General features: G+C 53.1%; 1 protein-coding gene across 1 annotated transcript in view; it reads right to left on the bottom strand.

The window, feature by feature from the left end:
- Positions 1-4,577: 4,577 nt before the first annotated feature.
- ENPP6 (ectonucleotide pyrophosphatase/phosphodiesterase 6) overlaps positions 4,578-16,694 on the bottom strand; it is a 79,811-nt gene continuing 67,694 nt past the window's right edge. Inside the window, exons 7-8 of the mRNA XM_059685718.1 lie at positions 12,410-12,533; positions 4,578-7,997 (exon numbers count right to left, since the gene is read on the bottom strand). Coding sequence (XP_059541701.1) covers positions 7,792-7,997; positions 12,410-12,533 — 330 coding nt within the window. The 3' untranslated portion in view covers positions 4,578-7,791. The remainder of the gene's footprint in view (positions 7,998-12,409; positions 12,534-16,694) is intronic.

Genomic DNA, 16,694 nt, shown 5'->3' with positions numbered 1-16,694 from the left:
AATGTCTGAAGCCGTTCGCAAGATCCTGCTTGGACTTCACTCGCTTGTTTTGGGGGTGGGGGCCCGAGGGAGGGCTGACGGACATTGGTGGGTTCGGCAGGTTGAGCCAGGGCTGTGAGGCCTGTCTTCACACCCAGGGTCACACTCACCGTTCCTAGCTGTGTGAACTTGGGCAAGTCATTTAACTTATTGGCAGCTCAGTTGCCCGAGACAAACAAGTGACGCTTGGAGTCAAACGCATCTCCTGATACCAGGCACGGGCAGGTGCTAATTTTAGGCCTCAGGTGCAGAGAGCAGCTTGGATCCGGGATGCCAAAGCCCCCACAAGCCACCTACCCTTCATGCAGCTTCCCAGAGGTGCCCAGGGAAATCATGTTTATGGCTCATTGGCCCCCAAGCCCCTCTTAGCTGTGTTGAGCTGAACTATGGTCTGGACAGTGATGAGCTTCCAGAATTCCTTCTGCTCTTTTCCTCTAAGTCTGAGCAGGCAGAACCACCTCCTTGTCCCCTGCTCTTGCCCGCCCCCCCCCACCCCCACCCCTGCCCCAGCCCTGTCCCTCCGGCCCTCACCTCCCGCTGTGGGAGTGCAGGGGTGTGGCTTTGGTGAAGTTTGGTTCCTGGTTGTCACCCCAACTCCACTGAGGCCAGACTTTCTGAAGCAGCAGGAAGGCGGAGGAGAGAGGAGAGGCACAGACAAGGCTTTTCCAGGAAGAAGGCTCCTCCCTCTGAAAGCTCCTCTCCACCTCCCCCTGCCACCAACTCCAAACCCTTCCCAGCCATAGGGAAATGACAGCGCAGGCTGGTAGTGGAGTCCTGGTGAGAGTCACAGGAAACATGGCGAAGACAGAGCTCATTTATCTTCTCTGCTGTCTCCCCATCTGCTCCACTCCCCCTTGTTCATGGCTAACGCGGGGGCCTGCTGAAATTCTGGGAAAGAAATCCTTGCCCCCTGAATCCCCTGTCACACAGCTAGTCATTTGTCAAATCCTGCTGCTTTCCACAGAAACGCTTCCTGCCTCAGGCTCTTCCAACCCATCGCTAGTATAGGAAGCTCTGTCCAAGCTCAGAGCTTCTGGTCAGTGTCCTGATCTTTTCACTTTATTGATCCATTCATCTATTCATTCATTCATTCATTCAGTAATTCATTCATTTATTCACCAGATAATTACCCACTGGTTTGTGGCAGATGTCATTGCTGCTCCAGACTTTGTTTGGAGACTCCAAAAATGAGAAGACACAATCACAGCGTTCTGTTTTGCTTATAGCCTAGTTGGAGATACTTGAGAAAAAAAGTATTGCAATGCAGTGTCAGGGGGAGAGGGTTGGGGGCAGGGGAGGAGGGCACGGGGGACATAAATAGTTTGGAGACTTGACTTGGGGAACACACAATACAGTGTACAGATGATGTGTTAAAGGACTGTGCACCTACCCGAAACCTGCGTGATTTTGTTAACCAGTGTCACCCAATAAATTCAATAAAAATAAAACAAAAAACAAAGCACTGTGACCTGGTTTGTAATAAACAAAACAATAAAAGAATATGGAGGGGTTTGCAGACAATCCAGGCTAGGGGCGGGGGGGAGTAAAAGTGAGTTAGACAGCGTGGGATGGGGCTCCCGGACGTGGGGACCGTGTTAGAGCAGAGAATGGCACATGTCGGGGCCCCGGCAGGATTTGGAACTTAATTCCGCAGGAATGAGAGACCAGGGCGGTGTTTACTCAGGTGAGTGATGTGATCATTTCTTGCTTTTACTGCGAGATAATTATACAGACAAAGAGCAGAGGGTGGAGGGCGGACATCCAATGGCCAAGAGCAAGATCCCAAAGGAGGCGGTGGGCGGTGGGCGGTGGGCGGTGGACGAGGTGCCATCAGAGCACAAGCGGGTGAGCTTCGGCCTCCAGCTCCTCTGCTCTAGGGGGCGCCCCCTCTCATCGTGCGGCTCCCGTTTTCTGACACTCTCTCCAGGCATTGCCTGGAGCACCCAGAACATTTCATTGCACAGAAATGAGAATTCAGTTCCGCTCATAAATGGAAGAAAGGGAATGAGCGCCTTGTGAGTTCTGTGAGGAGGTACAGTGTCTTCCTTTCTCTATTTCCCCAAACACGGTACAGCACCTGGTATGGAGGAGGAGCTCAAGCAATCGCGGCTGAACGAGACTGACTCCGAAAGCAACTGGAAGGGTGTATTCGTTTCCTGTGGCTGCTCTGGCAATTGTCCGCAAACTGGGTAGCTTAAAGCCACAGAAAGGTGTGTTCTCACCTTCCTGGAAGCTAGGATTCTGAAAGCAAGGTGTCAGCAGGGCCATGCTCCCTCCGAAGGCTGTGAGGAGGCTCCCCCTTGCCTCTTCCAGCTCCTGGTGGTGCCACCGATCCTTACAGATGCATCACTCCCAGCTCTGCCTCCATCACCTGCTCCCCATGTTTCCGGGTCAAATGTCCCTCTCCTTATAAGGACGCCAGTCATTGGCGCAGGGTCTACCCTAGTACAGTATGACCTCATCTTTACTTGCTTACATCTGCGAAACCCAGTTTCCAAACAAGGTCCCATTCATAGGGACCAGGGACCAGGGACCAGGACTTGGACATATCTTTTTGGCAGGAACAATTCAACCCCTACAAAGGGTGTGGCGTGTGCTATTCTTCCGTCCCTGTCAGTCTGAGCCTTCTCTGGAGGGACTCATTCCACATGGGCAGGTGTCCCAGAGGCAGCTCCGTGATGTCAGACAATTGTATCACGCAGTCAGCATGCTCTTTCAAAACATTAGCATCCGTTTCTCAAGTATTTGAGGGCCTACTCTGTGCCCAGCTCTGTTCCAGGATCTGGATACACAGAGATGAATAAGCCAGACCTGGGCTCTGACCTGATCCAATTAAACTTATTTGACTGTTTTCAACTTGACAAGACTATAACAAACTGTTGGCAATTACATGACAGATTTCTTTCCTTTAAGAGGAAAGAAAATGAATCATTCTTTTGCTTAGAGTTAAATAAGACTCACAATTGGGAGAACCTTAGTTCACAGAATTATGCCTTATTTATGAGGGCTTCTGGCAAAAAATGTGAAACCCAATTTGGAGTGCCCTGCACCTGAGCTCAACAGGGAGACCAGGGCAGCCAGCAGTGCTGGAGGCGGGGGAAGGAGGAGGCTGGGGGCGGGGGAGGGGGAGGCTGGGGGCAGGGCACAGGGAAGTGAGCTGTGTGGGGCTCCTTTCCAAGGACCAGATGATGGGTGGTCCCATGTGGCCCCATGTGGACCAGGCCATGCCGGGTCCTCCTAAGTCACCTTGGTGACCCTGGAACCACCACAGTGATGCTCCTAAGAGCTTGCCCTGGCCCAGGGAGTGTGCTGGGTGGCTCAGGAAAGAAAGGCCCTCGCAGGCATTCAGCACCCAGCATCTGAAACTCCTGGGGGTTGGTCTTTGCACCTTCCGACTTGGTGCACCAGTCACCTCCCTTCCTATTGGCTGAGGAGCACTTGCAGGTGCAGGACCCGCGATGAGAAGACAGGGATTGGCAAATCGTGTCTCTGAAGGACTTGTATCAGAACATATAAAGAACGGTTACAACTTAGTAAAAACAGACAGACATTCAAGTAAAAAATGTGGACAAAGGACTTGAATAGACATTTCTCCAGCAAAGATAGACAAATGGCCAATAGACACATGAAGATACTCAGTATCATTGGTCATTAGGGACACGCAAATGAAAACCACCATGAGAGATCACATCACACCTACCGGGATGGCTATAATTTAAACAATAACAAGTGTGGGTGAGGATGTGCAAAGTCCGGAGGCCTGCTGGTAAAGTCCAAAAGGGTGCAGCCAATTTGGAAAACAGTCTGGCAAGTTCCTCAACAGTTTAACATAGAGACACCATGAGACCCAGCAGTTCCACTCCAGGCATATTCCCAAGGGAAACGAAAGCATACACCCACAAAAACTCACCCATGACTGTTCAGAGCAGCAGTACCCATAGTATCCAAAAAGGTGTGTCCATCAACTAGTGAACAGATAAATAAAATGCAGGATATCTGCACAATGGAATAGTATCTGGAAATAAAAAGAATAATGATTCATGCTAATAATGAAGACATTATGCTGTGTGAAAGACGCCGGCCACAAAGGACCAGATTGCATGGTTCCATTTTTATGAAATATCCCGAAGAGGCAAATCTGTTAGCACAGAGCCGAGTTGAGTGGTTGCCGGGGTGGGGGTGGGAGGAGATGGGAGTGACAGCGCATGGACACGGCGTTGCTTTGAGGCTGATAAAAAGGTTCTGAACCCGATGGTGGTGATGGCTGCAGAGTTCTATGAGCATGCTAACTGGGAGTTTTTTTATGGCATGTGAATTAAATCTCGATAAAGCTGTTACATTTTTTAAAAGTAAATATGCTCGGTATATTTAAAACCTAATTTTCTTCCTTCTTTCCTTCTTTCCTCTCCCCTTCCTTTTTTCCTTCCATTCTTTTTTCCCTCCTTCTTTCTGTCAAATGTGTAAGGCTGGGCTGGAATATGTCTAGCTTATGGAATGAAGTATAATTACCGGTTGGGTGATAAGGAAGCAAGCCCAAAGTGAAAAGTTTATTTAATTTGAGGTACTAAAGACAGAGAATATCTGAGGTGTAAGCAAATCATTTTAATGACATTTATTCTTTTCCTCATTCAACACATATTTATGGGACATTTATTAAACATTTGAGGCACTGCCCTCAATGCTATTTTATGATCTCAAAGCAACACAGAAGTGTATTTTCATGGCACGTACCTGAGACCAAGTTCCCCATGTTTATAACCCGTCTGCCAAGACTACGCCCACCCTCCCGTGCTGACTTGGTCTGTCACGAATTGCTTAAAAAGAGTAAACGTGCAATCATATTTGGAAATCCCCTGATATTTACAGAAATGCAAACCACTTAGAAAATCCATAAAATAGTTGTGTCTTGAACAAGAGTTGGTCTGATAGCACCGCTGGGAATCGTAGACCCATGGGGAGGAGGGGGTGTGGGGAGGCCCACGCTGCCTTTTCGGCTCCTCTCCCCTCACCGGGGTGAACAGATCGGCTTTGGTTTAAGAAGGGCTGGAGGCCCCAGGAGAAACGGGTGGGTTATGAAGGGCTGTCGGGAGACTCAGGTCTACCAGGGTCATTTCAGCACCATTTCTGCTGAGAGCAAACCCAGACCTTCCAGCAGTGTGACTGCAGTGTCAACACGCACGGGGCCCCACCCAGGTCCTGCCAGCCTAGTCTCTGAGGGTGGGTCAGGGAATGCTTACAATCCCAGCACATATGCAAGCTGGTGGCTGGGTCTGAACTGAGACCTGACATGGATTTCCAAGATCACTTTAAGAGTAAAGAGAGCTGGAACTTTATCATTCAGAACCCTTCAAGGTGAGAAAGAATTCTTCGGGCCTGTTCTAACTTACGCTTACATCTTCAGAACGTAATTGGATTGGGTTCTGGAGATGGTGCCTATAGACAGGGAAAGTGGCCATTCATCTCTTCGATTTAAGGATCTTCCTTCTCTTTATCTTTGTTATTGGCAGGGCAATCCGATTATCGCTATCATCCTCCTGGAATTAGCCACGGAGTAGTAAAATAATCCAGAAAAGGTTGTCTGTATGTAGTCCTCACAGATTTTACTTCTGTGGAACAAAACCATTTAGAGAAAGTAAAATTTTCCTGGGGGAAAGAATATACCTTTAAAACAAAAATTAAAGGGTGGGGGGTGAGGGGGGAGGGAACTTTAGCCAAAGAATCTAGCCGCTAAAATGCATGCATTCTTTTAGGCACAAAGCTTTTTCTCCATTTCAGGGCTGAATTCTCTTCATTAGTTACCAATAGTCATGATTCCAAAAGTTCCTTATTCTCATTCATTGCTTCAGGAGTGTTTACTGAGTAACTACACTTTGTCAGACAACTATCTGAAATCTGATTACATAACTTGAAGGTTTTAGGCATGAGTGTGTGAGTGTGTGTGTGGGGGGGGGGGAGAGGGGGTAGAATAGAGCATGAAAGACAAATGCAAGACGGTATACATGTGTAGACCCCTCTTCATTTGATGACCCACTTTTGAGGATCCTTGCTTCACAGGAAGGTAGGCCGGGCGGTATACATCAGCGCTCCGTCCTTTAAGGAGAGAGGAACCCTGGAACAAGAGGTGCGCACTTCACAACCGCTGCCAGTGTTGAGGGCACTGATTTGCTTTCAGCCAGACAAAGGCTGGTTTGCCTGCGTTCCCTTGGATCCGACGCTGCATTCTAAAAACGTTACGTAAGCCCTTAGATAGCTTGTGTGGAGAGGAAGTGGACGTTTAGAAGCAGGGACCCTCTGCTCCCATGATTCAAGGCACAGAGGCGGCTGGCTTCGCCTTCCAGAGTCAGGGTGAGCAGTGAGATCAACAGCCTGGAAGGGCTTCATCGTCCCAAGGAGACGCGAGGTTGTCTTCCTGACACGAACGTTGCACCGGCAGATCCGCCTTGCTTGGTGCAGTCATTTTTAATGCCACGAAGTGTGTCTATGACTCCGATCACTTAAAGATGCAGTTGTCCCTTGTTTGTGCAAGATCCCCTGCACCCGGCTTGATGATTAACTGAAAACATTTCAACCAGGTTCAACGGCTCGTCTCGGGGGCGAAGACCTCAGGTCTCGCAGGTGGCAGTTGCACCACTTTCCTAACAAATGGCCTTTTGGTGAGTGACGGGGATTTAATTCCATCAGGTTCTCTCCCCCAACCCCGCCCCGATTTTCCTTGGAATTCTGGGTCACTCAGGGATCCACTTTGCTGTTGTTGTTTAACAAGCAAAGCTCCAGCACACGGACGCATAAATCTTCTGCTTAATGCATCGCCATTCCAAGCAATGAACTGAGATTTCTGCAAATGTGTCCACTCGCTCATCAGCCAGATATCTTTCCCAGCTGTAATGTGTGTCGGGTGTTGCTATAGTCTACGTTGTGTGTGGTGATCCAAAGAGTGTAGTCTCTGAGAAGGCCTTCACCCTGGCAGGCGGTGGGCAAACCATCCATCCCCCCACAGCACCCAGGGGCTGCTACGGGCGGGGCCTCAGGCCGTGATACCCCGTGAGAAGTCACGCAGAAGCCCCGACCTACGCTAAGCCCTTCTGCTCCTCAAGGCGAGGGCGCCATTTTTGTGCATCCCGACTTCGGGAGGGAAGTCATGCCTCGCCTTATTCTGAGTTCTCCAATCCTTCGTGATTTTGATTGATGGGAGGCCCAAGCTAAGATAACACCCTTTTGGGGTTTTTGTAGAAGATGGAAAAACTCCATGAGCTGGGACAGGACCAGATGGCGGCCACGGCTGTCATGGGGAGCCTCCTTTCCCTGGGAAGGAAGGCACCGTCCAGGACCTGTGGCCATAGAGCCCCAGGCAGGCTCCTGGGTGTGCACGGGGCACAGGCGAGGGGCTGCTCTGTGCAGAGCGGGGCAGAGTGGGGTCCAGGACTCTCACACAATATTCTTTCCAAGGCTGTTTGCTCGCGACAGGCCCTTGCTCAGACAGTTCAGCTGCATTTCCAAATGAAAAAGAAAGGACACAGTGACATACAGTCGAACAAGTGAAGAGCAAGATTTTCCTTATCTTCCGGAAAAAAAATAAAGTTCAGATATTTGTTTTTAAGAAGTAGGGATTTTTATGTATAGAATCATCCAAGAATAAAATATTTTCAATGTGTGTGGCCTTGATTGTGTTAAAGAAGCTATTATTCAACTAGGACATAAAACCTTCCCCCCGTGAGGGCCCCCTTGTCCGAGTGTTTGGGACACACGGAGCAGCTACTGAAGGAGCAAGAGCAGCGTCAAGGCCAGGGCCAAGCCCCCGGGCAGGTGCCACGGGGCCGCGCTGGCCGGGCTCTTCAGCATGCACACCACCCGGGACCAGGACCCGTTATTGGGCAGCGGGGCGATGCCCGCGGCGTGGCACATGACGTTGTAGACATCCACGGAGCGGATCGGGGCGGCCCTGAAGTTGGATTTGAAATCTGAAAGACACAGGCAAGCAAATAAGTTATCACAGTCAGTGACAGGGCAGAGGGGGGTGAGTCCCCGTGTGGAGCAATCACAATCGGGCTCCTGGTGGCTTTGGGATTGCAACGCCAGCTCTGTCCGTGGGGCGTGGAGTGTGCGGAAGGCCACGGGTTGTGAGAGGAAGTAACTTTCTATGGCTCCAGGAGCTGAGTTCCTTTAAGAGACAAATCCCCGCCCAGGCTGACCTGGAGCGTAACTGTGCTCCGTGTGCCCTCTGTCTTCCCGCGAGGCAGAGGGCCACCTGCAGCTGCTCCTTCCTGCAGAGCGCTGAGCGCAGCTGTGGCCAGAAGCTCGGCTGTCCTGCTGGGCTTGCCAAACCCCGCTAAAGGTATTCTTATCTTCCCCGACACCTATCGAGCAGGCACTGGTTGGCCAGGGCGCCAATTTCTACAGCAGAGATCCCATGGCAACTCAACGGTATTTCTTGCCCTGGCTGGTTTGCTCAGTGGTTACAGCATCGGCCCATGGACCAAAGGGCTGTGGCGTCAATTCCCAGTCAAGGGCACATACCTTGGTTGTTGGTTTGATCCCCAGTCCCAGTCAGGGCACACGGGGGAGGTGACCAATCGATGTCTCTCTCATGTCAATATTTCTCTCCCTCTCTCCCCCTCATCCCTCCCTTCCACTCTGTCTGAAAATCAATGGAAAAAATACCCTTGGGTGAGGATTAAAAAAAAAAGAAAAAAAAGAATGTCTCTCCACTTCCCAGAGGGCCCAGGGCTGGCTGAAACATGGACCATACAGCCTCCTGGAGCTGGCACTCAGAGCAGCAGCGATGGCTTCCTGATCTCGTCTGGAGGAGCATGGGAGCCTTCCCGGGAGCCTTTCGCTGGCGGATAAAATAGCTCGGCCTCGTGAGGAAAAACAACCTGGGGCTGGGGTTACAGAGCTGGGAAGGGGCCGGGGGTCTGATGGCGGGCTGTGCTTCCAGAAACCCAGACGCTGCCCCGAACTCCAGCGGGGACACAGGCCTGTGAAGGTGGGGCTGGCCACTCCTAGCTGGGTGACCTCGGGGAACGGGCAGGGAAATGGTACCTCATCGTAGCTCCAGGCACGTTGTATGTGCTCGATACGTGGTAGCTGGTGCTATTAACAGGCATGTGGAATAGATGCCCAGCGAGGGCAAAGGATGGATAGAAAGCAGTCCATACAGCCTCTGGAGGGCTCACTTCACTTTTGAGCAGGGAAGCTAAAAGTCAGCATCATCTCGGGGGACAAACAGTTTTTAAAAAAATCCAGAACCTCCCGGGAGAGGCAAGCGTAAGGCTGCCCCGGGATGCCACCCTTCTTACTATCAAGGCAAGTCGTACACGTAAACGAAGGTGGTGGCTGTACTTCCCCAGAGGTGATCCCTCTGCAGCCAAAGAAATCAATGGAAAGGTCGCCCCAGTGATGGGAAAGCAAGTCCTCTCCCTCCTGCTGACCTGCCGTGAGCCCGGGTGTGCTGATCGCACTGCCCCATCCCGTGGGGGCCACACCCCTGCCGTGTGTGGCGGGAGGCTGTGGGAGGTGGCAGGCGCTGGTGAATCCAAAGTGGGCCTTCCAAACACCCACTTCTTTAACTCTTGGCGGAAACATTGAGATAAACTCTGCAGACAGAAGTGTTGGAGATAGAGCATCCTTTTATGTTCAAAGTACAAAATCAAATCCTGTGCCCATAAGCAGGAAGGAGAACTCGGTTTTCTTTCCATTTCCACCGGGGTCATGGCTTCCTGTTCTGCAGGGCTGGGACTTGGGGCCCAATGCAGACATGATTCAGGCTGGAACGGGAGCTTCTGGAAAATTCCTGAAGAGCAAAACCATACCCCACCCAATTTGTGAGGACCCCGCCAAAGCTCTGCTAGCTCCAGGTGGCATTCTGAACCGGCCTGGGAATCTGAGGCATTCCCAGAGGTTGACATTTTTCAGATATAAAGACTGTTTCTCTCAAAGCAAGGAGGTTCTCAGGCTCCGGAGGTGCCTGCAACCTAGGGCTGTTCTCTGAGTCCGCTCACAGCTCACTCAATCATAGGCCTGCTGTCTTGGAGTTCTTTGGGGCCGGATTAGGTGGTTCAGATTAGAAGCTGGGATTAACCAGAGACAGGCTACCTTCCTGAATGATTTCCCTCTCTCTTAGCTGGGCCAGACTCCCTGACTTCCAACCCTGCGTGCGGGCAGCCACAAGGATGCCCGGCCTCCTCCCTAAGCGAGAGGCACCTACAATTAATCAGCAGGGATGTGCCTTTATCTCAAAGTGCAGCGAGAGAGCTATTAATGGCCTTGCTCTTAAATTGTCTTCTGAGTAAACAGCCCATGTGTAAAGCTGTTCAATCTTTCATGAGAAGCGGAGACGGGACAGTTGGCGGGGGCTCTCCCGGCTCTATATGCCTGGGAACATTTTTGCAACGAGCCCTGGCGGTTTGCATCAGGGGTCGTCTTTCGGTCTATAAAAGACTCAGGCTTTTAGTAGTCAAGGAGCCCGGGATGAAGGCCTTTGCTAATGGACAGAATCTCCCCCACCGAACTCAACCCGAAGCTAATGCAGCTTTTGGTATTTTGTTTAACATTTTTGGTTTGCTTCTGCTTTAAAATATGCCCGGGCCTTGCTCATAAACACTCCTTCAACTGACAACGGTTTTGCATTCGTGATCTTTTTTTCTCTCTGGGGAAGGGGGAGGTGGTGGTTTTGAACGAAAGCCCGGCTGTCTGGTGCTCTCCCATATAAAGGCTGTGGCCCTGGAGTGTCTCCAGCCTAATCTAGCCGTTGACCTTCAAGGAGTCCTCGGGGTCTCATCACTCATTCATCCAGCTCTGAGCTGCCTGGATCTGGCAGGGGCTGGGCTGACAGGGAGCACCTGAGAGCTATTACTTGGTTGATGGCAACATGCTGGACACCCTCTGCACGCCCCCGCCCCCCAACCCCGGGCCCAGGTCCTGACCCGGTCAGGGCTCCATAAATGCTTGCTGCTACTGTTTCTGATTCTCCCTTCAGCGTCGGGAACTTGGATCCCACGTGGGAAAGGATTCGGACCCCTGTGTTCCCTAAGCTCAGGTTGCCAGAGGGCCCTCGGAGGGTGCAGACACTGACACTTCGGGTTCTCAGCAACGGGGGGGGGGGGGGGGGGGTAAGGGGAGTGAGCCACGGCAGGGGGTGGATACTCGTCTTTGTCTCGATGCATCGGGAAGAGCGGGGCTTCCAGGAGTAATCTCTAGCTTATACTTTGAAAGGAAAGCGTGGATTTCATGGATGGAAGCATTTTGATCAACATCCAGAAAGGGGCATTTGGAATGTGGGTATGAGGGTCAGTTGGGTGTATTTAACCGGGAGGCGGGGGCGGGGGGGCAGTAGCGGGAAAGAGAATAGCTCATGAGCCAGTCAAGTGACTGGTAGGGGCTGTTGAATGCTCTTTATTATTATTATTATTATTATTATTATTATTATTATTATTATTTTCATCTTCACCAGAGGATCTTTTTCCATTAATTTTTAGAGAGAGTGGAAGAGAGAGGGAAAGACAGAGAAACATTGATGTGAGAGGGACACATTGATTGGTTGCCTCCTGTACGGCAGGGCCTGGGCCGGGGAGGAGCTTGCAACCATGGTACATGCCCTTGACCAGAATCGAACCAGGGGCCCTTCAGTCTGAAGGCCAACACTCTATCCACTGAGCCAAACTGGCTAGGCTATCCTAATTTTTTTTTTTTTTTTTAAAGAAGGGGGTGTCAGGTAGTAGTATGATCCTCAGAGTGTTGATAAACTTTTGCAAAATGTGAATTTTCGGTGCTCTAAATAATTAAAGCAAACGCCCAAATAGGCCCTCTTCACCCCTGCTCTCTGCCCGCCTTAGAATTCATCTGGTCGAGGAAGACACAGTACATTTGCTTTCATCCAAGACCCCCCTCGTCATCCTGGCTGACTCTCAAAGTCAGCCTCCGGGTCATTTCCGAGGCTGCCCTGGAGCGCAGGTCGGCTTCTGGTTGCCCTAAACGAGTGACCCCCGCAGAGCTGGGTGCCCCCGACAAGGAAGACGTGTGGAGAGCCAGGCCGGGGAGCAACCACGCCAGCGCTGAAACTCGCAGCTGTCAGCACCCCGGCGTCCGGTAAGCGTTCCCGGACATCGGATGGCTGTGAAATCACATTCTGATGAATTAAGTGAAAAATGAATCGCAAACATGTGGAACACATTTTCCGGGCTGCACTCAAGGTTTAAAATTTACAAGGAAAACTATTCGGCCACATTTGCCAAACCCAAGAAGCATTTGAAAGCGAGCCAGCGAGAGATGTTTCACGGAGGCCGGCTGGGTTTGCTCAGCGTGGCTCATAAAGCAATCGGCCAGCCTGCCCTCCGCCACGAGCCCCCGGGGACGCGGCCTGGGGAACGCCTACCGGGTCCGAAGGCCAGGAAGATGCCCCTCATGTCCATGAGCTCGTTGTCGTAGCCGTGCCATCCGCGCTGCCAGCCTGCCCTCTTGCCAGTGCTGTTCATCCAGAACGGAAGCAGCTCTCGACTCTGAAACCAACGAGGCAGTTACTTCCCGGGTCCCGACACCGTGGTCAGCGAGCACCTGGCAGCCGTGGGACTGCCTTCTCAGCACCGGGCCACCCGCTCGGATCACTTCCTACCCCGGGAGCTCAGTCCCCTGGAGGCCGCCCACACCCGCTCTAGCCATGCAGGTGTTCTCTCCCTCAGAGCCGAACTGTACCCTGCACCTCGTAATCAGATTTTGTTGTTTGTGTTTTTTTTGTTTTGTTTTGTTTTTATTAATCCTCCCCCGGGGATATCTTTCCATGGATTTTTAGAGAGAGTGGAAGGGAGGGGGAGAGTCACAGAGAGAGGCACATGGATTGGCTGCCTCCCACAGGAGCCCTGACCAGAGCCGGGATCCAGCCTGCAACCGAGGTGCGTGCCCTTGACCAGAATAGAACCCGGGACCCTTCAGTCCGCGGGCCGACGCTCCATCCCCTGAGCCAAACCGGCCAGGGCCATAATCAGTTTCAGAATCACGAAATATAGCACGTTTGCGACCGAGGGGATGATCACGTGTGCCTGCGGGATAACAGAAAGTACATCTGGCCCTCACCCCCGCCCCGGCGCAGAGCTGCCGACACCCTTGGGCGTTCCTGAGTGACAGGGCCTTTGTGCTATTCATGGGCAGCCGCTTGCTCCCTCACCTGAGTTTGGGCTGATGGCCTGACCTTGGGGGAGGGACTGGTTGCTTCAGGAGGGACCAGCCCTGTGAGGAGAGGGTTAGACTTGTCAGCCTTCCTCTGGCCTCTCAGGTGGAGGTCAGCCACGTGGCCGCTGCTTTCATCACTCCTGCCAACACAGCGACACCCCGTATGAAACCCAGGAGCTTCTGACTGACGAACTCATTGGTGTGCTGGGAGGGTTCCCCCAACAGGACCGAGCATGCTCTGCACCCCTCCCCCCAGGAGGCGTATTTTCAGGGGCTGGTCCTCAGTTGTATCCTTTAGAACAAAACTGTAATCATAAGTGCAGCGCCTTTCTGCGTTCTGAGCTTCATTCCAGTGACTTATCAAACCGGAAGGGGGTTGTGAGAACCCTCACATTGTAGCCAATCAAATACAAGTATGTGTAGGCTGGGGACCCCGGACTCTGGCTGCCATCTGAAGGGGGACAGGCTGTGGGACCGAGCCCTTCACGTGAGGGGGCTGCTCTTAACTCGGGACAGTGAGTAGCAGCATTGAACCGAATTGCAGGACCCCCAGTTGCTGTCAGAATTACTGGGAAACACGGCATCTAATCTAATCATCTCACTTTTCTCGCAAAGCCCTTGGAGCCCAGAGGCGGTCCACTCTGACCGTCTGGTGCGCCTTCCGCCACCCGCACAGCCCTGTCCTGCCTTCCTCTGGCCCCGCCCTCCGGAGCAGCTCAGAATCTCAGCCCCTCCCCTCCACGCAGGGACACGTTCAAAGAGGGCACTCACGCTCCTCTTACCCAGGCATCGTAATCTCCATTTCCCCCGTGGGGATGGGCTCCAGGACCCCCCTCCCCTGAAACCCTTCTTCCCTCCAGAACTACATCTTCTTCTCCTGCAGGTGCTTCCTTGTGAGACAGAAGGCGTGAAGGTGAGTCCTGAGGAGGCCGGAGCCAGGCGGACACACCGAGCCCTTCATGGCCCACTGGACACTCATTCCTGGGAGCCCAGCCGTCCTCTTGCTAAGCAGGTACAATATCCCAGAAAGTTCAAACGCAGGAGGTAGAATTGGCTGGTTGTGGTGAGGGAGTAGAAGCAAAACAGCTCACATACCAGCAATGCACAGGCCGGCGCACAAGACTGTGAGTCCCATGTAGTCAGCGTGCCATGCGGTTCACCAAGAGCCAACACCGCCATTCGCCAAATCGCCACAGCATCCCAGCAGGGATGGTATGTCCCTACTCTGTAGTTGAAGAAACCAAGGCACACAGGGCGAGAGGAACGGCTGTTCTTAAAGCCGTGAGAGGCAGGGCTGGGACCAAAACCCAGGTCACCTGTCTCCTGTCCTTACGCACCGTACACTGACCACGGCCAGAGGTCCCTGAGCGCTCCTGCAGGCCCTGGATGTGAGGCCCTCCCTGTCCCTTGCCTCCTCACTCCCCAGAGCGGCGGCCAGTTATAAAGTAGAGAGAGAGAGAGACTTTGGAACTGGTGGCCGTGGGTTAAGTCTCACCTCGCCACTTCCTAGCCCCGTGATCCACCTGAGGCTCAGGTTCCCTGCAGAGCCACACACCTGCCTCGAGAGTGTTTGGAGGATGATATGGCCGCGTGCTCAGTGCCTGACACACAGTAGGTGCTCAGTGAATGGCTGTGGCCGGTCCCAGATGCACGGGCTGTGGGGCAGGGGTGGGGTGAGGCCTGAGCTCGCCTCTGCGTATTTAGCTGTCAGATCACATTGCACACCATCCCCTCTCAGCCCATAAATCGCCCCTGGCATGACCGCTTGCCAAATGGCACTACTTCACTGCCTCTCCGTTTCCTGAATCTCCGTCACCCCTGTCCCTCCTCCTCCAGCTGCAGCTCGTGTTTTTCCATGGGAATGCTTTCACTCATGTATTGCATTTCTGACTTGCTAGACTGTTGCTGTTCCGTATCTGTCAGATCCTGATCTGATGATCAGGATGTGCCCCAGTTTAGTTTCGTCGCAGTCAGGGGGCCGCGATTCCTGGACGCCAGGTAGGGCACTGGGTTGCTAGCGACTTCCCCGGTTATGAGCCCCACAGGACATGAGGACGCCGAGACAGAGGCACGGGGGGGGGGGGGGAAAGGGAGACAGAGACCAATGACCCGATTAAAAAATTCCAGTCGAAATTCCACAAATTCAAACACACCGGGTCACAGGGAAACGCACTAGTTTGTATGACAGTGACAATCCGTTCCAGGGACCACTGTTCTCACTGATTTTCAAACGCGGTGATATAACCCGGCTGCTTCTGCGAGAAGCTGGCCATTCCTGTAAGCGACCGGATGGAATGTGTGGCGTGAATGAAGAATTGTTGCTCCTCCTTCCCACCGAGCGGCTTTCCCCATCGTCACACTGTTCCTACATTCCCATCCCAGTGCTCGCGGGGGAGGCAGCACTAGCAAGGTGTGGCTCACAGACCTGCTCCAGAGCGCGAACCCCCTGCTCCAGAGCGCGAACCCCCGGGCTGCCCATCCGCCAGCTGCCAGTCAAGGAGCCTGACCCCCAGCTGGTGACATCCTAGGGAAGTGCCCAGACTCTTCAGATTTGGCCAAAGGTGAGATGGGCTAGGACCGGGGTGTGTGTGTGGGGGGGGGGGGGGGGGTGTAGCCATGGGAACTCAGAGGCCACACGGGAAGCTCTTATAAAAAAATAATTGTTGGGTACGGAGGTCCCCCAGCATCGGGACCCTTGGGAACAGTTGGGTTGAGGCCCCTTGAGGCAGGGAGGGCTGTGTGAGCTCACCTGGGAAATGCCACAGACGAAGGCACCCGACAGACCAGGCTGCTGGAAGGAGCGAGAGCAACAGAGAGTCATCTGCTCTCGGTGCCGGCCTGAGGTCATGCCAATCAAGTCCGGTGACCCGAATCCGGTCAGGTTAGAATAAATAAAAGGTGAGCACTGACCTGGGTGTGTGAGGGGCCTGGGGAGTGTGGTTTCCCTTACGGACCACTGTCGCTCAGAGTCTGTGGCATTGCCATTCTACGTGCTCTCCCGAGAGGCCCCCTGTTGGCGAGGCTCCTGGGGCCCTGTGGGTGGTGGCTACGAGCCTTCAGATGTGTGTTTGCCACAGGCCACTGCAAGGAGATGTCCCTCTGCCTGTCTCTCTGCCCCTGTCTCAGACGGCGCCCTCTTTCTAAAGCAGAACAAGTGGCACAGGCTCTGGCCCTGGTCTGTCCTGGGAAGCCCATGGCCACACACAGCCTAATCCTGGAAATGAGAAATGCCAGACAGGGAAGCCAGCGGGTGGAGAGGAACCAAGCTCCCTGGGGGAGGGGGAGGGAGGGTGTGGAGGGGGTTTCTCTCCGCACGCCCCCCGCCCCCATCATGTTTATTGACGTGAGCCAGGGGTGCAGAGGGCAGGCCTGTGTGCTCAGACGGCTGACACAGACGACCCTCGTCACCACCAGAAAGCCAGCAGCTCCCAGCACTCAACACCCGCTTCCGGGAGCTCAATTAGCCAGGCCTGCACAACGCCACTCCGGCTGCC

The sequence above is a fragment of the Myotis daubentonii genome, chromosome 2 (assembly GCF_963259705.1).
Source record: "Myotis daubentonii chromosome 2, mMyoDau2.1, whole genome shotgun sequence".
Classification (NCBI taxonomy): domain Eukaryota; kingdom Metazoa; phylum Chordata; class Mammalia; order Chiroptera; family Vespertilionidae; genus Myotis; species Myotis daubentonii.
Note: the sequence above shows the minus strand (reverse complement) of the source record. Positions and strands in the feature narration are given on the sequence as shown.